Genomic DNA, 23,553 nt, shown 5'->3' with positions numbered 1-23,553 from the left:
TCAGGGCTAAGGGTTTTTCTGAAGAGGTCATTAAAAATATGTTGCGGGCTCGGGAACCGGCTTCTGCTCAGATTTACCATAGGGTCTGGCATACATACTTTGTTTGGTGCGCATCTAACAATAATGACGCTTCCAAGTTTAGTACAGCCAAACTTTTGGCTTTTCTGCAGCAGGGCCTATATTTAGGCCTGCGTCTGGCCTCCCTCAAGGTTCATAATTCTGCCTCGTCGGTGTGGTTTCAGAGAAAAATTGCGACTTTACCTGATGTTCATACTTTCACTCAGGGTGTGTTGCATATCCAACCTCCCTATGTCCCGCCTGTGGCTCCTTGGGACTTGTGGGTGGTTTTGGAGACGTTGCAGGAGCCTCCATTTGAACCTCTTGGTTCAGCTGACCTTAAGTGGATTTCCCTTAAGGTGGTGTTCTTGCTGGCTATTGCCTCTGCTAGAAGAGTGTCTGATCTGGGTGCCTTGTCTTGTAGTTCCCCATATCTGATTTTTCACCGTGACCGGGCGGTTCTTAGGACTCGTCCCGGATATTTACCTAAGGTGGTTTCTTCGTTCCACCTTAATCAGGAGATTGTGGTTCCAGCCTTTGTCTCTCCCGATTTATCTCCCAAAGAGCGGTCTTTGGATGTGGTACGGGCTCTCCGTATCTATGTGAAGAGAACTGCTTCTATTCGAAAATTTGATTCTCTCTTTGTTTTGTTTGGATTTTACAAACGTGGCTGGCTTCCTCACAAGCAGACCCTGGCCAGATGGATTAGAATAGTGATTGCACATGCTTATGTGAAGGCTGGTCTGTCAGCTCCTGCTCACTTTACGGCACATTCTACTCAGTCTGTTGGACCTTCTTGGGCGGCCCACCATGGTGCGACCCTTGATCAATTGTGCAAGGCGGCTACGTGGTCCTCCGGGAACACTTTCATAAGGTTCTATGCCTTCGATACTGCCGCTACCCAGGATGCTTCCTTTGGACGCCGGGTTCTTGTGCCCGCTACAGTGCGTCCCCTCCCATAAGGAACTGCTTTAGGACATCCCCATTGTCCAGACTTGTGGAGCCCAGTGTACCCCGAAGCAGAAAATGAGTTTTATGGTAAGAACTTACCTTTGTTAAAACTCTTTCTGCGAGGTACACTGGGCTCCACAAGGCGCCCACCCTGACGCACTTAGCTTCTTTGGGTTGATATGGCATTAGCCGCTGACACTTCTCTTGTCATGGGAGTGTGATATATGTGGCTACTAACCGTTGTCGTCTCTTTTCCTGCTACTGCATTGGGCTGGTTAACTAAAACTGAGCTCCTGTGCTGGGAGGCGGGGTGATATAGGAGGCGGCGCTGTGCATTCTGGGAACAGTCAAACCTTTGAGTCTGTTGGTGCCTCGGATCAAGATCCTACTCTACACCCCATTGTCCAGACTTGTGGAGCCCAGTGTACCTCGCAGAAAGAGTTTTAACAAAGGTAAGTTCTTACCATAAAACTCATTTTTTAATACATTTAAAGCGCTGCTTATCCCTTCATCACCAAACCCGCAAGCTACTATCCGTGCACAAATTCCTGTAATCTAACAAATCAGTAAAGCTCTGTCTCCTGTGCTCATCCTAATCTCAATTAAAATCTGTAATCTCTTTCTCTCTCTACTGGTATCTTTCCATCGCTGTTCAAACATGCAGTGATTACTCCTAATGTTTAAAAAAACAAAATTCTGATCCTGACTCTCAAACTACTGTCCCATTTCTCATCTCCCATGCCTCTCCAAACTACTTGAAAGACTTGCCTATACTTGTTTCACACACTTTTTTAACTCACACAGCTTATTAGACCCACTTCAGTCAGGCTTTCATTCCATTCCACTGTGACAGCGCTGACTAAGGTGCTTTTGACACTGTTGACCACACTCTGTTAATACAAACATTACAATCCCTAGGTCTGCAGAACACTGCCCTTTCTTGTTTCTCCTCCCACCTATCTAATCGTTCTTTCAGTTTTCGTTTTACTGAATCTACAGTACCTCCTCTTCGCTACCTCTATCAGTTGGAGTACTGCAAGGTCCTCTGCTTTTCTCAGTCTATACCACATCTCTTGGGAAACTAATCAGCTCTCTCGGATTTCAGTATCATCTGTATGCAGATGATACTCAAATCTACTTATCCTCCCCAGATTTGTCACCAACTGTATTGGTTCGTGTCACTGAATGCCTTTCTACCATTTCATCTTGGAAATCATCTCCTGACCAGAAACTTAATATTTCCAAAACAGAATTAATTATATTTCTCTTACGTCCTAGAGGATACTGGGGCCCATTTAGTACCATGGGGTATAGACGGGTCCACTAGGAGCCATGGGCACTTTAAGAATTTGATAGTGTGGGCTCGCTCCTCCCTCTATGCCCCTCCTACCAGACTCAGTTTAGAAAATGTTCCCGGAAGAGCCGGTCACGCTGAAAGAAGCTCCTGAAGAGTTTTCTGCATTTATTTTATATGTTTGTTATGTTCAGGCAGGGCTGGTTGGCACCAGCTTGCCTGCTTCATGGGACTTTGGGGGTGGGGGGGAGCCAACCTCTTGAAGGGTTAATGGTTCCGTTCCCCGCTGACAGGACACTGCACTCCTGAGGGAACTATTCACAAGCCCCACTACGGCGAGCATACATTCCCGCAGCATGCCGCCACCCCTAACAGAGCCAGAAGAATGAAGAGTGGTGAGTACTGGGCCATCGTCAGCACGAGGGTACAGAGACTCACTGCTTCTAAATGGGGCGGAATGTGTCTCCAGACACAGTACACAACTGCGCCTCAGTACACTGTAAACAGTACCCAGACTGGCAACACAGCCTTAAAACGGTTTCTCTCCATTTTAAGCACCAGATTCTTCAACCACAAAAAAGAAAATCAAGAGAGCGCTAGTTCACATTTGATGTGGATATTTTATTTATATTAAATGAAAAAAAGTTATAAGAAAAATTTATTATTTCTCTAGCAATGTTTAAAACATTTCAACTTATTGCCGGCCGGCAGAAACACTCTCACCACATAAAAAATAATAATAATTCTAAAACAGGACAATTCCCTTTCTTAAAAAAGAACAATTTGCATGAATCCTAAAAATACAGCTATTTATATAGTAATCAGTGAATGCTTCACAATTTTTCTCACAGATTGTATATGTATTAATTTTAACCATGGATGTAATACTAGTCACATATTTTAAGCAAAGTCTCTCCAGAGAATTGAAACCTGTATTCAGTTGCTTTTTGAAATCTTGCTACAATGTAACAGTCCACGTATCAAAATTGTGAAGGAATGCTGAAGATATTCCTGGGTATGTTTATGAAACAATGAAACAACATTCAAATGAGCTATAATGATTAGTGGCAATTGCTTTCACTGGTAATTATTTGCTCTTAGATGAATATGCTCGTTAAGCCAATATACTTTCACAGATGTTTGAGCCAGTTATCCGTAGCCTGTACTAAATATATAGAATGAATGTTTTGTCATGCAAAAATGTCTCCGAAGCAATCACCGTGCGTGTGATAGTGCTCCCGGCTGATTGACTCACCGATCACCTGTTAGCTGTGGGACTTAAATTTCTCATCTATCCACGGCAGCAGACAGTTCGTCCTCCCGGCTTTTGATGGTAATATCTTGTACCTTTAGCCTTATCCGGAGTCCGTGAATTCAAGCTGGTGGTAGTTTTCCCTTCTCAGGTGGTGTCGGTTTACACCGATCAGGCTGGTGTGAGTTCCTCCGATTGCTTCGGAGACATTTTTGCATGACAAAACATTCATTCTATATATTTAGTACAGGCTACGGATAACTGGCTCAAACATCTGTGAAAGTATATTGGCTTAACGAGCATATTCATCTAAGAGCAAATAATTACCAGTGAAAGCAATTGCCACTAATCATTATAGCTCATTTGAATGTTGTTTCATTGTTTCATAAACATACCCAGGAATATCTTCAGCATTCCTTCACAATTTTGATACGTGGACTGTTACATTGTAGCAAGATTTCAAAAAGCAACTGAATACAGGTTTCAATTCTCTGGAGAGACTTTGCTTAAAATATGTGACTAGTATTACATCCATGGTTAAAATTAATACATATACAATCTGTGAGAAAAATTGTGAAGCATTCACTGATTACTATATAAATAGCTGTATTTTTAGGATTCATGCAAATTGTTCTTTTTTAAGAAAGGGAATTGTCCTGTTTTAGAATTATTATTATTTTTTATGTGGTGAGAGTGTTTCTGCCGGCCGGCAATAAGTTGAAATGTTTTAAACATTGCTAGAGAAATAATAAATTTTTCTTATAACTTTTTTTCATTTAATATAAATAAAATATCCACATCAAATGTGAACTAGCGCTCTCTTGATTTTCTTTTTTGTGCTTTATATTTGGGGCATATATACCAATAGCCCTATAGAGAGCAGCTTCAAAACATTTGTGTAAATCACAGCGCCAGGTTTGGTTCATTCTTTAGATTCTTCAACCAGTATAAAAAAAGCGAGAACACCAACGCGCCATTGAAGGGGCGGAGCTTCACTATGAGAGGATCCAGCAGCTCACCAGCGCCATTTTCCCTCTACAGTGGACACAGACGCTGACAGGACAGGGATGTGCAGCTCCTCCGGTGTGACAGATTACCTGAGCGGTACCAAGGGGTCATAGCAGGGGGGGAGCGACTATTAGTGTACTAAGTCCCCTATCTGGGTACTTAGTCTGCGATCCGGCTAAGTTTGGCATTAGCGATAAGGGCGCGGTGGGGTCTGGTTCCAAACAACTCTGTGTCTCCCTGAAGGTCTCTTTGTTGGTTAATTGTGCTTAACCTTTCGTGTGTGTGTGTGTGTGTGTGTGTGTGTGTGTGTGTGTGTGTGTGTGTGTGTGTGTGTGTGTGTGTTGTCACATTTACATTTCCACTCTTTCTACAAAATTGTCCCACAATGAGAAAGAGACGCAATACTTAAAACAAACGGTGGATGAGTTTATGAACAGAGACTCAGTCCCCAAAACAGCATCTCAGTCCCCTCCCATTTGTCTGCAAAAGCTATCTGTGGCATATATACTGCAATCTGACTCTGACGCTGATGGGTCAGACTTGGAGGAGGGTGAGGTAGACTTGGAGGGGGGGGGGATGTGGCTCTGTCACAGGGAATAGAGGCTCTTTTAGAGGTTATCAGAGATATTCTGCATTTTCCTGATAAGGTGTCAGAGGAGAGTGAGGAATCTTAATTTAATGTAAAGAAGAGGTCCTCAGTTACTTTTCCTGTGTCAAAGGAATTGAATACCCTGTTTGAAGAACCATGGGTTAATCCTGATAAGAAGTTTCAGATCCCTAAAAGGTTGCTCTCATCTTTTCCTTTTCCTCTGGATGATAGGAAAAAATGGGAAAATCCACAGATAGTGGACGCATCATTCTGTAGGCTGTCACGTAAAATTGTATTGCCTGCAGCCTCCCTAAAAGACACGGCTGATTGTGAAATTGAGACTACACTCAAATCATTGTACACAGCTGCTGGAGTGGCCCACTATTGCATGCGCGTGGATCACTAAAGCCATTGCTAAATGGTCAGGTTACCTAATTGAGGTGTTAGATTCCTTATCTAGGGTGGATGTTGTCTTCCTCCTGCAGCATATACAGGACTCTGCAAACTTTATGGTGGCGGCTATAAAGGAAGTAGGCATGCTTAACGCACGCACCACCGCTATGGCAGTGTCGGCACGCTGGGGCTTGTGGCTACGCCAGTGGACTGCTGACTCGGACTCCAGGAAAAGCGTGGAAGGCCAACCATTCACAGGAGAGGCCTTGTTTGGAGATGAACAAGACAAATGGATCTCCACAGCTACTGCAGGTAAGTCTACCTATTTTCCTTCCACAGCCCCCCCCCCCCCAACCAAGAAGACTTATTCAGCTTCTAAGTTACAATCCTTTCGGACGGCCAAGTTCAAGGGCAAATCCAGAGGTGCTTCTACGTCCTCCAGTGACTCAAGAGGTAAACCACGAAAACCAGCAACTAAAGGTGCTCAGGAACAGAGCTCAGGCTCTGCTTCCTCAAAGACTTCAGCATGACGGTGGACCGCAATGCCTGGAAGGATGTCAGGTGGGAGCCCGTCTACAATTCTTCAGTCAGATCTGATCAAATTCGTGCCAGGATCCCTGGGTCATATATCTTATTTCCCAGGGCTACAGACTGGAGTTCCACGAGCTCCCACCTCAGATTCTTCAAATCAGGCTTACCAGCTTCACAAGAGGCAAGTATAACTTTACTGCATGCCATCCAAAAACTGGTACAGACTCAGGTCATTGTTCCAGTTCCAACTCATCTACTAAACAAAGGGTGCTATTCCAACTTGTTCGTAGTACCGAACCCGGATGGTTCGGTAAGACCGATTCTGAACCTCGAACCCATATTTACGTGTGTTCAAATTCAAGATGGAGTCTCTGAGAGCGGTGATCTCCGGTCTGGAGGAGGGTGAATTCCTAGTGTCTCTGTAAATCAAGTACGCGTACCTTCACATTCCGATCTGGCCGCCTCATCAGGCTCATCTCCGGTTTGAACTGCAGGAATGTCACTACCAGTTCCAGGCCCTGCCATTTGGTCTCTCCAAGGCACCTAGGGTCAGGGGCGGATCCAGAAGAAAATTAAAGGGGGGGCACCATGATAGGGGAACGGTAATAGTTATATTTACATGCACCTAAGGCACGTGTGCTCCCAGATAAGGGGTGTGGTATCACAGGGGGCGTGGCCTCACAGAATACGCCATCAGGTAATGAATGGCTGTAGGAGCGCATCCTGGTTTATTGCCAATGTTTCACCCTGATGAAAAGGCTGATTGGGCCTTGAAATGTTGGTCACCTGTTCCATTAGTTATGGGAGCCTGGAAGGCACCCCAGCCCAATATAATTATTATAGTTTTTAGTCAGTGGTGGCAGGTGCAGCATACCTTGTTTTGGGCACTGCACTGAGACTCAGACTGCAGGACACGAATTTCCCATTTTTGATTAGCCGAAGCAGCCAGCTGGATCTACAACAAGCAGCATAAGACTTCTGCAGGACAGCCCTGTCACAATCACACGGCCGCCTTCTCAAAGCTGAGGCTGAGTGTGACTGCACCTAGCATGGTGGTAAAGGAAGTGGAGGAGGTAGCGCTGGGATTATTGTGCGGTGCAGTGAGGGCTAATGAAGCCTTCTGTGCCATCATAAGTAACAGTCTTACTCGAGCCTGGCATTTGAACTCCGCGCCTGGGCTGGACTCTGGCCGGCTGGCAGTGGGAGAGGTAGGTTGCGGTGTGAGCAGGGGGAGACTGGAGCTGCAGCTCCAGCCTCCCCATTGGTTACCACACGGACTTGCTGTTAGAGCCATGGTGCGTCCTAGTGCCTGCCGGCTCTTTTATCAAATCTGACTGACGGAAAAAAAAAGAAGTCGGAAACGACAGGGGAGGCACATGCCCGAGTGCCCCCCTTCCTGGAGCCGCCTATGCCTAGGGTGTTCACCAAGGTGATTGCAGAGATGATGTTTTTACTCCGCAAACAGGGAGTGAACATAATTCCGTACCTGGACGATCTCCTGATAAAAGTGCCGTCCTGGGAGAGGTTGCTGGACAGCATAGGTTTTTCAACCAAACTCCTCCAGGATCACAGGTGGATTCTGAACCTTCCGAAATCTCACCTACAGCCAACATGGAGGCTCCCATTCCTGGGAATGATACTGGACACGGAGTCACAAAAGGTGTTTCTTCCGTTGGAAAAGGCATTGGTAATCCAGTCGATGATTTAGGGTGTCTTGAAACCAACCCGGGTGTCTGTGCATCTGTGCAATCGCTTTCTGGGGAAAATGGTGGCCTTTTACGAGGCACTTCAACACGGAAGGTTTGACGCAAGACCCTCCCAGCTCGATCTGTTGGACAAATGGGCCGGATCGCATCTTCACATGCACCAGAGGATCCGTCTGTCGCCAAAGGCCAGGATCTCCCTTCTGTGGTGGCTACAGTCTTCTCACCTCGTCGCAGGACGGAGGTTCTGAATTCAGAACAGGATTCTGTTAACCACAGACGCAAGCCTCAGAGGTTTGGGAGCAGTCACTCCAGGGGTGCAGTTTCAGGGAAGATGGTCAAGTCAGGAAGTCATCCTTCCAATCAACATTCTGGAACTCAGGACCATATACAACGCCCTTCTGCAGGCCTCACATCTTCTTCAAGATCGGACAATTCAGGTCCATTCGGACAATGTGACGGCAGTAACGTACATAAACCGACGGGGCAGAATGAAAAGCAGAGCAGCAATGTCAGAGGTGTCAAGAATTCTCCTCTGGGCAGAAAGAAACGCTGTGGCGTTGTCAGTGGTCTTCATTCCAGGAGTAGACAACTGGGAAGCAGATTCTGATCCCAAGAATTCTAAAGCAAATTAAAAGGGAAAAGGTTCAAGCAATACTCATTGCACCGGACTAGCCAAGAAGGGCCTGGTACGCGAACCTTCTGGACATGCTCCTCGAAGATCCGTGGCCTCTACCTCTTAGCGAGGATCTTCTGCAACAGGGCCCGTTCGTCTATCAGGACTTACAGCTGCTACGTTTGACGGCATGGAAGTTTAACAGCTGATTCTAGCCATGAGTGGAATCCCTAAAAAGGTTATCCCAACTATGATCCAAGCCAGGAATGGGGTTACATCTAAGCATTACCATCGTATTTGGAAGAAATACGTCTCTTGGTGTGAAAGCAGAAATTATTCTGGGTGGAATTTCATCTGTGACGTTTCCTACTTTTTCTGCAGGCAGGCGTGGATATGGGCCTGCGTCTGGGCTCCATAAAAATCCACAATTTGGCCTTGTACATTTTCTTTCAGAAACAATTGGCTTCTCTCCCCGAAGTCCAGATGTTCTTGAAAGGTGTTCTGCACATCTAACCTCCCTTTGTGCCTCCCACGGCACCTTGGGATTTCAATGTGGTGCTGCAGTTCCTCCAAGCGGTCTGGTTTGAACAGTTACAGGAGGTGGATGTAAAATATCTTGCATGGAAGACCGTCACACTGTTGGCCTTAAAATCAGCAAGATGTGTGTCGGAGCTGGGGGCTTTGTCTCACAAAAGTACCTATTTAATTTTCCATGTGGACAGAGCTGAACTCAGAACTCGTCAGCAATTTCTTCCTAAAGTGGTGTCCGCATTTCATATCAACCAACCTATTATGGTTCCGGTTGTCACCGAAACCTCTGCTACTTCAAAGTTTTTGGATGTCATGAGGGCTTTGAAGGTGTATGTGAAATAACAGCTCGTCACAGAAAGACGGACTCGCTGTTTGTTCTTTATGATTCCAATAAGATTGGGTGTCCTGCTTCAAAGCAGACAATTGCACGCTGGTTCAGACTTACTATCCAGCATGCTTATTCCACGGCAGGTTTGCCATGTCCAAAATCTGTACAGGCCCACTGTACTAGGCCGGTGGGTTCTTCCTGGGCTGCTGCCAGGGGTGTCTCGGCTTTACAGCTCTGCCGAGCAGCTACTTGGTCAGGTTCGAACACGTTTGCTAAGTTTTACAAGTTTGATACTTTGGCCTCTGAGGACCTTCAGTTTGGTCAATCAGTTCTGCAGGAACCTCAGCACTCTCCCACCCGGTTTGGGAGCTTTGGTACATCCCCATGGTACTAAATGTACCCCAGTATCCTCTAGGACATAAGAGAAAATAGGATACCTACCGGTAAATCCTTTTCTCGTAGTCCGTAGAGGATACTGGGTGCCCGCCCAGTGCTTCGTTCTACCTGCACTGTTACTTGGTTAAATTATGTTGGTTCAGCCGTTGCTGTTCCTGTTTCAAGTTTGGTTACCTTGGCTTTCCTCTTGTCGTGTGTGCTGGTTCGGAATCTCACCACTATCCTTATCTATCCTTCTCTCAAAGTATGTCCGTCTCCTCGGGCACAGTTTCCTAGACTGAGTCTGGTAGGAGGGGCACAGAGGGAGGAGCCAGCCCACACTATCAAATTCTTAAAGTGCCCATGGCTCCTAATGGACCCGTCTATACCCCATGGTACTAAATGGACCACAGTATCCTCTATGGACTGTGAGATAAGGATTTACCTGTAGGTAATTAAAATCCTATTTTCCAACGGCCAATAATAGTTACCAACCTGATATCTCTATCACTGTTGATAACTCAACAATCAACCCTATCCATCAAGCTTGCTGTCTATCATCCTCGACTCTGAACTGTCCTTTGTTCCCCACATTCAATCTCTCTTAAAATTATGTTACATACATCTAAAAAATATCCAAAATATGACCATACAGTATCTTATGTAAGACACTGCAAAAACTCTGATCCATGCTCTCATTATCACCTGCATTTATTATTACAATAGTCTTCTTACTGGTCTTTCAAAAATAGACTCTCACAACTACAATCCATTTTCAATGCAGCTGTGAAGCTGATCTTCTTCACCAACCTTTAAATCGTCTGCTGATCCGCTCTTTCAGTCCCTCCATTGGTTACGGGTATTCTACCGTATGTAATATAAATACTTTTACTTATACATAAGGCTATTAACCAAACTGCACCATCATTCATTTCTTCGCTTATCTCAGAATATCTCCCTACCAAATCTTTCCACTCTTCAGAAGAAGATCTGCTTTTCTCATCTGCAGATATGACTTGCTCCTACTCATGGTTACAGAAGTTTTGGGGGGCTGTACCTACTCTGTGGAATTCTCTTCCACGAACAAATAAGACTTTCCTCTAGTCTCCAAACCTTTAAGCGTTCCCTGAAAATGCACATCTTCAGACAAACTTACCAGTTTCTAGAACCACCCACATAACCTTCATAAGATATCCTACCCAATTACATCCCTTCTATACAGTCCACACACAACCTCACACATTTTGTCTTTCTTCACTTTCATATCCTCCTGACCCTAAAGGGGGGTACACATAGAAAAATCCGTGCTTAATTTCTAAGCAATCTGACTAGATTGCTTAGAAATTAAGCACAGATCTCTCCGTGTGTATGTCCCATAGCGATAGCGATGCGCGGCCCCTCGCATCGCTATCGCCGGTACAAGATTGGCCTGCATGTAGGCAAAATCTAGTGAGATCGCTCATTTCACCGCTTTGTGAAGTGAGCGGACCCCCGTCCCCCCTCCGCTCAGCACACATCACGCTGTGTGCTGAGTGGGTAAGAGGTGTGTGCTGAGCGTTCTGTGCTAGATCGCTCAGCACACATCTCTGGATAAAATCTCTCAATGTGTACGGCCCCTAAGCCAACATTGCTGCGTGACCTTATCATACAGCTCATTAAGAACCTTTGCAATCTAGCAGGACCATTATGCAATAGATTGCACCTATCCTTGTGTATCAATGCCTATTTCCCTATAGATTGTAAGCTTGCGAGCAACGCATTCCTACCTCTGTCTGTCTGTTATCACCCATGTCCTGGTAACTTAAATGTAAGTATACAAGGTTTGCTAGTTTACTCAGTGTTCCTTGACGGTGACAATGGTTATTGTGACATTCTGCCGCACAGCGGTCAGACTTTCCTCTTCTTTTTTTATCCTTTTTCTTGTTTTTGTTTTTTGAAATTGCATTATTATTTTTTTATTGATGTCATAAGCACGTAATTATGATTTCTCGAACGTCCTAGAGGATGCTGGGGTCCACATTAGTACCATGGGGTATAGACAGGTCCACCAGGAGCCATTGGCACTTTAAGAGTTTAAGAGTGTGGGCTGGCTCGCCCCTCCTACCAGACTCAGTTTAGAAAATGTGCTCGGAGGAGCCGGTCACAGCTAGGGGAGCTCTCCTGAGCTTTCCTAATAAAAGTTAGTTTTAGAGTTTTTTATTTTACAGGAAGGCTGCTGGCAACAGCCTTGCTGCAGCGTGGGACTAAGGGGGGGGGGGGGGGGGGAGAGCAGTGTCCGCCCTGCGGGGTCTGAGCCACTGACTCCGCTGACTGGACACTAAGCTCCAGAGGGGCTGATCGGTCTCCGCCACAGGGGAACCGCTCACCCCAGCAGCATGCTGCCGACCCCTTACAGAGCTGAACCAAGTGGTGAGTTAGTCACCGATCCTCCTAGCAAGCGGGGGGCTGGTGTGAAGATGGCGGCAACAGGGGTTGGAGCACGGTATTAACCGCGCTCCAGGATGGTTCCAGAGGCACACGGTGTGGCGCTGTGAGGGGCGCCCTGGGCCAGCGCCTACCCCTCACAATTGGTCAGCAAGCCTGTCGGGCCCCAGGGATCCCAGCTAGCACAACTCCTCAGACCATTTTCAAACCCAGATGAGCGGGAAGACAGCACCATGAAGGGGGCGGGGCTTCTCCTCAGAGTGGACCCTGCAGTGTTCCAGTGCCATTTTGCTGCATGCTGTTTGCTAAAGGAAGATCCTGGTCCCTCCACAGCAGCTCCAGATTACTGTAACGGTACCAGGGGGTTGTAGAAGGGAGGAGAGGCTAATTGTTTGACCGTGTGTCCTATTAAGGTGCACAAGTCAGCGCTGGTAAAGGGGTTTTCTCCTGTTGTTAGGCACTGGCGTTGGCTCCAATCTCTGTCTCTCTCTTGCCATTCTTGGGGGGGGAAACTCTGTCTTACCCCATCCTGTGTGTGTGTGGTGTGTTTGGTGGTCACCAGCAGCAATGTCCAGGGATACAGTGTCATGTGCTGCAGAGGATTTATCCTCCCAGGATGATCCCATTCCATGTAATCAGGATAGCACTGGTTTAGCACAGATTCCAGCAAGGGAACCAGAGTGGTTTTCCTCTATCAGGACTTGGATTACTCAGATTTCTGACAGGGTTACCAGTAATGAGTCGGCAACCCAGGTATTGCAGTCCTCTGTGGCTGTGTGGCCCTTGTCAGGTACCTCAGGTCACCCCTCTATATACCCCCACAAACGTGCTTTCGTGCAGGTAACACAAGACGACACGGATACCGATTCTGATACTACAGATGGTGATGGGGATGTATTGCGGGGGTCCGCATCTCTTGCAAGGGGGGTGCAGTTGTTGATAGAGGCTATCAGGGATGTGTTAAATGTTAATGATACCACACCTGAGCAGGTTGAGGAGGCTTTTTTCACGGAAAACAAGAAAGCCTCGCTAACCTTCCCTGCGTCAAAAGAGCTGAATGCTATATTTGAAAAGGCCTGTGTGAATCCTGAAAAGAAGTTTCAGATACCTAAGAGGATTCTGGTAGCTTTTCCTTTCCCTGAGGAGGATAGTAAAAGTGGGAAAACCCGCCAATTGTTGACGCATCTGTATCTAGACTCTCAAAAAAGGTGGTTTTACCAGTACCGGTATCTACCGCCTTAAAGGAGCTGGCGGATAGAAAAATTGATAATACTCTGAAATCAGTGTACACTGCTTCAGGGCTATTTTACGTCCCACTATTGCTAGTGCATGGATTGCTAAGGCTATAGTGAAGTGGTCGGCTGCCTTGATGGAGGATTTGGATACGATGGATAGGGATGACGTTGCATTGTATTTACGCAACATTAATGATTCTGCAGGTTTCATGGTAGAATCTATGAAAGACCTGGGTTCCTTGGCTGCGGGAATTTCTTCCATGTCTGTTTCAACTCGTCAGGGACTGTGGCTCCGCCAGTGGTCGGCCGACGCGGAATCCAGAAAAAGTGTGGAGTCCCTGCCCTATGTCAAGCTTTCTTTGGGGAAGCCCTAGACGCGTGGATATCTACCGCTACAGCGGGTAAGTCTCCGTATCTTCCCTCAGCAGCTCCTGCTCCGAAGAGGTCCTTCTCCTCAGCTTCGCAGCAGTACTTTCGGCCCTGCAAGTCCAGAAAGGCCAAATCATCAGGTACCTTCTTGAGGGGAGATAAGGTTAAGTCCAAGAAACCTGACGCTGCAGGTTCCCAAGAACAAAAGCCTGCTTCAGGTACCCCTAAGTCCTCCGCATGACGGTGGCCGGGACGGCCCGGTGGTGGGGCCTGTGGGAGCAAGACTCAGACAATTCAGTCATGTCTGGGTCTCCTCCGGCCTGGATCCCTGGGTGGTGGATATTGTCTCTCAGGTATACAGGCTGGAATTTCAAAGTCTCCCTCCTCATCGTTTTTTCAAGTCGGGCTTATCAATTTTGTTGGAGGACAGCACAGTGCTACAAGAGGCTGTTCAAAGGCTGGTAGATGCACAAGTCATTGTGCCAGTACCACCGCACATGCTGACAAAGGGTTACTATTCAAACCTTTTCGTGGTACCGAAACCGGATGCTTCGGTCAGGCCCATCCTGAACCTAAAATCATTGAACCCCTTTCTAAGGGAGTTCAAGTTCAAGATGGAGTCTCTCAGGGCAGTGATATCAGGTCTGGAAGAGGGGGAATTCCTGGTATCCCTGGATATCAAGGATGCGTACCTTCACATTCCGATCTGGCTACAGCATCAGGCTTATCTCCGATTCGCATTGCTGGACTGTCATTTTCAGTTCCAGGCTCTGCCATTCAGCCTCTCCACAGCACCGAGGGTGTTTACCAAGGTGATGGCAGAGATGATGATGCTACTCCGAAAACAGGGCGTGAACATCATTCCTTATCTGGACGATCTGCTGATAAAGGCATCGTCCAGGGAAAGGTTGCTGCAGTCCGTTGTTCTCACAACACGGCTGCTTCAGAGTCACGGGTGGATTCTGAATTTTCCAAAGTCACATTTGGAACCAACCCGGAGATTGTCGTTTCTGGGAATGATCCTGGATACGGAAGTACAGCGGGTGTTCCTTCCGCGAGACAAGGCGTTGGTGATCTAATCCATGGTCTGGGGTGTCTTGAAGCCACCCCGGGTGTCGGTTCATCAATGCATTCGCCTATTGGTAAGGATGGTGGCCTCCTACGAGGCTCTCCAGTACGGGAGATTTCATGCTCGGACCTTCCAACTGGACCTCCTGGACAAGTGGTCGGGATCTCACCTCCACATGCATCAGAGAATTTTTCGCTAAGGGCAAGGATCTCACTCCTCTGGTGGCTCCAATTGCCTCACCTCCTGGAAGGCCACAGGTTCGGAATTCAGGACTGGCTCCTGCTAACAACGGATGCGAGCCTCCGGGGGACCTTCCAAGGAAGATGGTCGAGCCTGGAAGCCGGCCTGCCCATCAACATTCTGGAACTAAGAGCCGTCTACAATGGTCTTCTTCAGGCGGCCCCTCTTCTAAAAAACAGGGCCATTCAAGTCGGACAACGTAACTACAGTGGCTTACATAAACCGACAAGGCAGAACGAAGAGCAGAGAGGCGATGTCAGAGGTCACAAGAATACTCCTCTGGACGGAAAAAGCACGCGTTGGCGCTGTCAGCCATCTTCATTCCGGGAGTAGACAACTGGGAAGCAGACTTCCTCAGCAGACACGATCTCCATCCGGGAGAGTGGGGCCTCCATCCGGAGATGTTCAAGGAGGTAACAGATCTTTGGGGTTTTCCCCAAATAGACATGATGGCCTCTCGTCTCAACAAGAAGCTTCGGCGTTATTGTTCCAGGTCGGGGGACCCTCAGGCAGTGGCGGTGGACGCCCTGGTGTCTCCGTGGGTGTTCCAGTCAGTGTACGTGTTTCCACCACTCCCACTCATCCCAAGAATCCTAAAGCTTATAAGGTGAACATGGGTTCCAGAGATCCTCATTGTCCCAGACTGGCCAAGACGGACTTGGTACGCGGACCTTCTGGATCTACTGCAAGAAGAGCCGAGGCCTCTTCCTCTTCGGGAGGACCTGCTGCAGCAGAGTCCGTTCTTCTATCAAGACTTACCGCGGCTACGTTTGATGGCATGGAAGTTGAGCGTCTGACTCTTGCTCAGAAGGGTATTCCGAAAGAAGTGATTCCTACCCTCATACAGGCTAGGAAAGGAGTAACGTCTACACATTACCATCGTATCTGGAAGAAATATGTCTCTTGGTGTGAGTCCAAGAAGTTTCCTGCGGTGGAATTTCAACTGGGAAGTTTCCTCCTCTTCCTGCAGGCTGTAGTGGATATGGGGCTGAGATTGGGATCTGTGAAGGTCCAGATTTCAGCCCTGTCCATTTTCTTTCAGAAACAATTGGCTGCCCTCCCTGAGGTTCAGACCTTTTTGAAGGGAGTTCTGCATATCCAACCTCCCTTTGTACCGCCTACGACGCCTTGGGACCTTAACATCACTTTGTTGGCTTTAGCTTCTGCTAGACGTGACTCTGAGCGGCGTGGCTTTGTCATGCAAAAGCCCTTACTTGATCTTCCATGAGGATAGAGCTGAGCTCTGGACTCGTCAGCAGTTCCTTCCAAAGGTTGTGTCGGCATTTCATATCAACCAACCTATTGTGGTGCCAGTGGCTACTGACTCCTCGATTACTTCAAAGTCCTTGGATGTCATGAGGGCTCTGAAGTTTTATGTGAAGAGAACTTCTCGTCATAGGAAGTCGGACTCTTTGTTTGTCCTGTACGATCCCAAGAAGACTGGGTGTCCTGCTACTAAGCAGTCTATTTCTCGCTGGATTAGGTTCACTATCCAGCATGCCTATTCTACGTCAGGACTGCTGTGTCTAAAATCTGTTAAGGCCCACTCTACTCGTAAGGTGTGGTCTTCCTTTGCGGCTGCCCGGGGTGTCTCGGCAACGCAGCTTTTTCGATGTGACCATATCTGTTATTAATGGTCCATGTAAAGGATATATTTATATATGTATATGTGCACATTACTTATACATATGTTTGCTTTCTTTCTGTCTGAAGAAAAATAGTCTCTCTAAGTTTTAGATACATATATATATATATATATATATGGTCTAAGATACTGAACAAATGTGTATGCTCGAATTTGCTAAGGAGGTTCAGACTAAAGACCCTGCTCATGTACTATAAAGTACCTATAAAGATGGATATTGTGGGGATCGCCAGGCTGGCGTGCACGCGCGATCCGGGGACAGTCAGTGTCCGTCGGTGGACCCGCGGCCGCGTTGCCATGGTGCGGCGTCCGGGCGCTGATCACATGTACAGTCACGTGGGTCGCGCTGCGGGCGGCGCGTCGTGGGGGCGGCCGTGGGTGTATCCGAGGGGTGTGCGGGTCCGCCTCTGGTTGGGCCAACCATTGTGTGATAGGAACACAGGTCAGACTTGTCAGCTGACCGTAATAGACCTATGATAACACAAACAGAATCGGGTCACGTGACGATATGTGGTCACGTGACTGGACAGAATGAACTCTAATAAATGTATATTTTAATACTTTCCAGTTTTCGTTTTCATTTATAAACTGATGTGTTTTTATATATGAGACCAATAATACTATGAATATGATAGTTTTTTTATGTATTTCTATGGACTGTTAGGTTTGTTGAATTAATACAATCACAGGTGTCTAGGATTTTATTAATTGTTTGAGGTTTATAAGGAGTCTCGGGTCAGACTCCCTCATTCACTCCTGAGGAAGCTGGGCTGCCAATACCAGCGAAACGCGTTGATGCTGTCGGACACACCACTCAAATCCCCTCAATATTTCTGGACATTCCATCTAACTCTACCTTACGGCAATAATTGGACAGCTTTTCCCTTGGACATCACCACCCGTGGAGGATTTGGAGTTCTCCCTACCTGCCTACAAAACGCTTGCACTGTTGTGCTTAAAAAGGGATTTTATTAAAATCCACCGCTTACATAATTTCTCCAACCAGCCAGTGTGGACTTATTTCCGGAGGGAGTCCTAGCCGGGGTATGACATAATTTTTCTATTGAGGGGGCATATAATGTGTCACGACATATGAATGAGCCACGATTTCTATAATTATGTTTTAATTACATCTGTACTTTTTAGTGTATGCTTCTATTAAATGTATTATATATTTTTTCAACTTAACCTACCGTCCTAGGTTTTTATTGACTAACTTAGTGATATTCAATTTATTAGCAACCAAGCGCTGGTGACTACTATTTTTATTGCCGAGCGGCAACTTAGTCTGGGTCGAACACGTTTGCACGGTTCTACAAGTTCGATACTTTGGCCTCTGATGATCTGAAGTTTGGTCAATCAGTTCTGCAGGAGCCTCCGCGCTCTCCCTCCCGTTCTGGGAGCTTTGGTACATCCCCACGGTACTAATGTGGACCCCAGCATCCTCTAGGACGTTAGAGAAAATAGGATTTTGGTACCTACCGGTAAATCCTTTTCTCGTAGTCCGTAGAGAATGCTGGGCGCCCGCCCAGCACTTCGTTTTCCTGCTGTTGTTATTTGGTTCAGTACCACTTGGTTTAGTTGCATACTGCATAGTTACTGGGTAAGTAATGTTTTAGCCGTTTGCTGATTAGTTTAAGCTAGTTGACTTGACGTGCCTTGTATGTGTGAGCTGGTGTGAATCTCACCACTATCTGTGTTAAGTCCTTCTCTCGAAGTATGTTATCTCCTCGGGCACAGTTTCTAGACTGAGTCTGGTAGGAATGGCATAGAGGGAGGAGCCAGCCCACACTCTTAAACTCTTAAAGTGCCAGTGGCTCCTGGTGGACCCGTCTATACCCCATGGTACTAATGTGGACCCCAGCATCATCTATGGACTACGAGAAAAGGATTTACCGGTAGGTACCAAAATTCTATTAATGTTTACGAACAGTGGAAACATATTTATTGTTTAATATTTAATGCTGTATTCTGGCTGTTAATCATTGATTTATTGATGCCCATTACAGTCCTTATCTGTTTTTTCATGCTTTTTGAAAATCAATAAAAACATAATAAAAAGAAAAAATTATATACAGTATATTTGCGACTATAGTCACATGAACATAAAGCTGCTTGGAGATGGTCTTGTAGCTTTTAACATGCTTGTCTCTAAATTTCTTTCTGATCCTCTCTCCTTTCTTTCTCTGGTCCATGTGCAGTGCGGTGCACATGATAATACCAAACAGCAGAGTGACTATTTTTCTTAATTTAATCAGGCTGAATGACTGATTAGAAGATTAAGGACGTGTGATGCTAATTCAATAAAGCAATTTGTTTTAAATACCACTATAATTGTTTATAATCTTTTCTAAGGGGTACTAAAAAATCTGTCCAGGCCATTTTAGAATATCTTTGTAGAATAAGCAATTGTTTATCCATTTTCACAGTTTCTGTGCTTTATTCTCTGACAAAGCAAAGGCATGCAGGTATACATGAGACAAGTATTGTTTCAGTGAACTTGAAAGGTACCAAGAAATGTGTCAACATCTGTATATTTCTAACTGGACTTCTATTCAAATGTTGTACCTGGTCTCTGTTGCTTTTAGCAGTACATGGTATGCGGCAGTGCATACTTTCAGTTCTGATGCCATAATATCAACTTTCCTCAAAACATATGTAGAGGAACATCAAAATTTGTTTTTTTTTTCAACTGTTGTCTGTCATATATACAAAGATACAGTCTGCTCAATTGCATGTAAATAGATGAATGCTTACTTGTTATTACCAAGGCCCACAGATTTTCTTTGTTTCTGTGTTTAATACAATATTTTGTCTATTTTAGAGTCTTCATGAGACTCATTGATGACTTCTTGTTGGTTACACCTCACCTAGAACAAGCAAAAATATTTTTGCGGTATGTAATAATGATACAAACACTATAAACCCAAGACTGAAATATTTGTATTGATCATTAGGGTAGCTGGGTGTAAGCACATTCTCTACACAATCTCTACTGCGCATACACATACAGAATTCTTCCATATTTAGCTTAGGGCTCCGTTATGACCTTACACCTCCTTACTATGCGTGCAAGCGTTGTCTGAGTAAGAGTTACATAGTAACATAGTATCTGAGGTTGAAAAAAGACAACTGTCCATCAAGTTCAACCTATTTGTGGTCTCCTATGCATGATGATTTGACTAAAATTTCTGACTGATGCTGCTGTCAGCCGTTGCATTTTATCCCTATTTATAGTAACTATAATGCATGACTATGCACCATACCCCTGGATATCCTTATCCATTAGGAATTTATCTAACCCATTCTTAAAGGTGTTGACAGATTCCGCCATTACAACTCCCTCGGGCATGGAATTCCAAACACGTATTGTCCTTACCGTGAAAAAGCCTTTACGCCGTATTGTGCGGAATCTCCTCTCCTCTAACCTGAGCGAGTGTCCACGAGTCCTCTGTGTTGATCTAACCAAAAACAGGTCCCGCGCAAGCTCTGTGTATTGTCCCCTTATATATTTGTAGATGTTGATCATATCCCCTCTTAGTCTCCGCTTTTCCAATGTAAACATGCCTAGTCTTTCAAACCTTTCCTTGTATTCCATCGTCTCCATGCCCTTAATTAGTTTGGTCGCCCTCCTCTGTGCAAAAGCGTCTCATAGAGACCATAACCTATTTTAACATTCATATGCATGTACTTTACTCAAAATGCGCCTTCTATCTTAATTCATGTAGCTTGTGCACATCTCAAAGCAGATGTTCTGCGATTCGCACGGACAAATAGAAATATTGCCTGGTGTTAGTCACTAGGGGGAGCGTTAGGCTTTGACAAGGAAGAGTTAATGTTAGGCACTGGGGGAGAGTTAAGCTTTGAGGGTTAATGTTAGGCACAGTAGCGGATCTTGCCACAGGCAAGCAGGACTTTTGCCCGGGGCGCCGCCTTCCGGAGGGCGCCGCACCATGGCAAGATCCGCTGCTGCTGTGCCCCCCACTGCCCGCTCTGTGCCGCTGCCCCCCGCTGTGAAGGGAACTAGACGCGTAGCGTCTAGTTTCCCTTCGTGGAGAGGACTTTTACTGTGCGGTGCACTATGACGTCATCGCGCACCGCACAGCAAAGGTCCTCTCCACGAAGGGAACTAGATGCGTAGCGTGTAGTTTCCCTTCGAAGAGAGGACCTTTGCTGTGCGGTGCGCGATGACGTCATCGCGCACCGCACATCATTTCAGCGCCGCTACTACTGTACAGGGGGCGTAACTAGCCACGCCCTATTGCCCGCCCGGGGCGCTAGAAGCCCAAGAACCGGCCCTGGTTAGGCACTGGGGTAGGGTTAAGGGCCCCATACACTAGAACGATAATGCCCGATTTCAGCCAATTTCGGGCATTCGGGACGATATATTGGGTGAAATCGGGCATTTTGGAGGTGTTTCCGATCCGCGTTCCCGTGAGGGTCGGATCGGCTCCCCTAGATCGTTAGTGCTGCACTCGTGATATGTCTGTTCCCACAGGCATGGCTGGGATCGCATACGATATATTGCATGCAAAATGTACCAAATCATTTGGAATCATATAGAACCACTCCCGGGAAGCTCGCGGGAGAGTTCAATGGAAATCGCCTCCGACTTCAGCCTCAGACATATCGTTCTAGTGCAGAGGTTCTCAAACTCGGTCCTCGGGGGCACACACAGTGCATGTTTTGCAGGTAACCCAGCAGGTGCACAGGTGTATTAATTACTCACTGACACATTTTAAAAGATCCACAGGTGGAGCTAATTATTTCACTTGCGATTCTGTGAGGAGACCTGCAAAACATGCACTGTGTGTGCCCCCGAGGACCGAGTTTGAGAACCTCTGTTCTAGTGTATGGGGCCCTTTAGGCTTTGACAAGGGAGGGTTAATGTTAAGCACTAGGGGGAGGGTTAAGCTTTGACAAGGGAGGGTTAATGTTAAGCACTAGGGAGGGTTAGGCTTTGACAAGGGAGGGTTAATGTTGGGCGCTGGGGGAGGGTTAGGCTTTGACAAGGGAGGGTTAATGTTAGGCACTGGGGGAGGGTTAGGCTTTGACAAGGGAGGGTTAATGTTAGGCACTGGGGGAGGGTTAGGCTTTGACAAGGGAGGGTTAATGTTAGGCACTGGGGGAGGGTTAGGCTTTGACAAGGGAGGGTTAATGTTAGGCACTGGGGGAGGGTTAGGCTTTGACAAGGGAGGGTTAATGTTAGGCACTGGGGGAGGGTTAGGCTTTGACAAGGGAGGGTTAATGTTAGGCGCTGGGGGAGGGTTAGGCTTTGACATGCACTGTGTGTGCATGCACTGTGTGTGCCCCCGAGGACCGAGTTTGAGAACCTCTGTTCTAGTGTATGGGGCCCTTTAGGCTTTGACAAGGGAGGGTTAATGTTAAGCACTAGGGGGAGGGTTAAGCTTTGAGAAGGGAGGGTTAATGTTAGGCACTAGGGAAGGGTTAGGCTTTGACAAGGGAGGGTTAATGTTGGGCGCTGGGGGAGGGTTAGGCTTTGACAAGGGAGGGTTAATGTTAGGCACTGGGGGAGGGTTAGGCTTTGACAAGGGAGGGTTAATGTTAGGCACTGGGGGAGGGTTAGGCTTTGACAAGGGAGGGTTAATGTTAGGCACTGGGGGAGGGTTAGGCTTTGACAAGGGAGGGTTAATGTTAGGCACTGGGGGAGGGTTAGGCTTTGACAAGGGAGGGTTAATGTTAGGCGCTGGGGGAGGGTTAGGCTTTGACAAGGGAGGGTTAATGTTGGGCGCTGGGGGAGGGTTAGGCTTTGACAAGGGAGGGTTAATGTTAGCACTGGGGGAGGGTTAGGCTTTGACAAGGGAGGGTTAATGTTAGGCACTGGGGGAGGGTTAGGCTTTGACAAGGGAGGGTTAATGTTAGGCACTGGGGGAGGGTTAGGCTTTGACAAGGGAGGGTTAATGTTAGGCACTGGGGGAGGGTTAGGCTTTGACAAGGGAGGGTTAATGTTAGGCACTGGGGGAGGGTTAGGCTTTGACAAGGGAGGGTTAATGTTAGGCACTGGGGGAGGGTTAGGCTTTGACAAGGGAGGGTTAATGTTAGGCGCTGGGGGAGGGTTAGGCTTTGACAAGGGAGGGTTAATGTTGGGCGCTGGGGGAGGGTTAGGCTTTGACAAGGGAGGGTTAATGTTAGGCACTGGGGGAGGGTTAGGCTTTGACAAGGGAGGGTTAATGTTAGGCACTGGGGGAGGGTTAGGCTTTGACAAGGGAGGGTTAATGTTAGGCACTGGGGGAGGGTTAGGCTTTGACAAGGGAGGGTTAATGTTAGGCACTGGGGGAGGGTTAGGCTTTGACAAGGGAGGGGTAATTGTTGGGCCCTGGGGGGGCAGGCTAGGTTAGTGTGTGAGTGACATTAACAGCTGCAGGATCAGCCAGAAGTCACTGCCAGCAGACCTGAAAGACACTATTTTGAAGCCGTTGAACCCACCAAACCAGGTAAGTCACCACTAGACCACCAGGAACATTTTGTCGACATTCTAATTTGAGAAAGCTGCCAGTTGGTTGCAGCGAAACGCGTCAGGTGAACCAGGGACCCCTGCCAGGAAGTGACTTCAAGGAGGACCGAACCATTCCCCAAAGTTTCGTCCAGACGATTCGTTCAATTCTCAGACTCTATATGGCAAACATCGCATAAAGGATCGCACTAACCGTAACGCATGAGGAGCTCTCCACTACAGATTCCGGAGCACAATACCCTCTAACGGTAACTAGTCCATTCATTGGACCTTGCCTAAATTCTGAGACTATTGCATAAGCTGGACTATAATGTTATAGGGGAAATACATCAGGAACGGTCACTGCTTATATCTCCACAAAGTCCTATTTCAACACCTGGCAAATTGGGAAGTCCCTTAAGATGTTTTTTACATTCTAGCAATTGTATTATTTAATACTTTATACATGTGCATATTTTAATAACATTA

At 46.7% G+C, this 23,553-nt stretch overlaps 1 protein-coding gene across 5 annotated transcripts in view; it reads left to right on the top strand.

Moving 5' to 3' along the window:
- The window catches only part of TERT (telomerase reverse transcriptase), a 331,772-nt gene that overhangs the window by 203,868 nt on the left and 104,351 nt on the right, over positions 1-23,553 (top strand). For 4 of the 5 annotated variants that reach the window (XR_010177723.1, XM_063922685.1, XM_063922682.1 and 1 more), the window contains one exon: positions 19,435-19,506. The exons of the other annotated variant lie outside the window; for it this stretch is intronic. Coding sequence is in view for 3 of the 4 variants with exons in the window: in XM_063922685.1 (XP_063778755.1) it covers positions 19,435-19,506 (72 nt within the window). In the remaining variant the exon portion in view is untranslated. The remainder of the gene's footprint in view (positions 1-19,434; positions 19,507-23,553) is intronic. 5 annotated transcript variants of the gene reach the window in all.

Source organism: Pseudophryne corroboree, chromosome 5 (genome assembly GCF_028390025.1).
Source record: "Pseudophryne corroboree isolate aPseCor3 chromosome 5, aPseCor3.hap2, whole genome shotgun sequence".
NCBI lineage: Eukaryota > Metazoa > Chordata > Amphibia > Anura > Myobatrachidae > Pseudophryne > Pseudophryne corroboree.
Note: the sequence above shows the minus strand (reverse complement) of the source record. Positions and strands in the feature narration are given on the sequence as shown.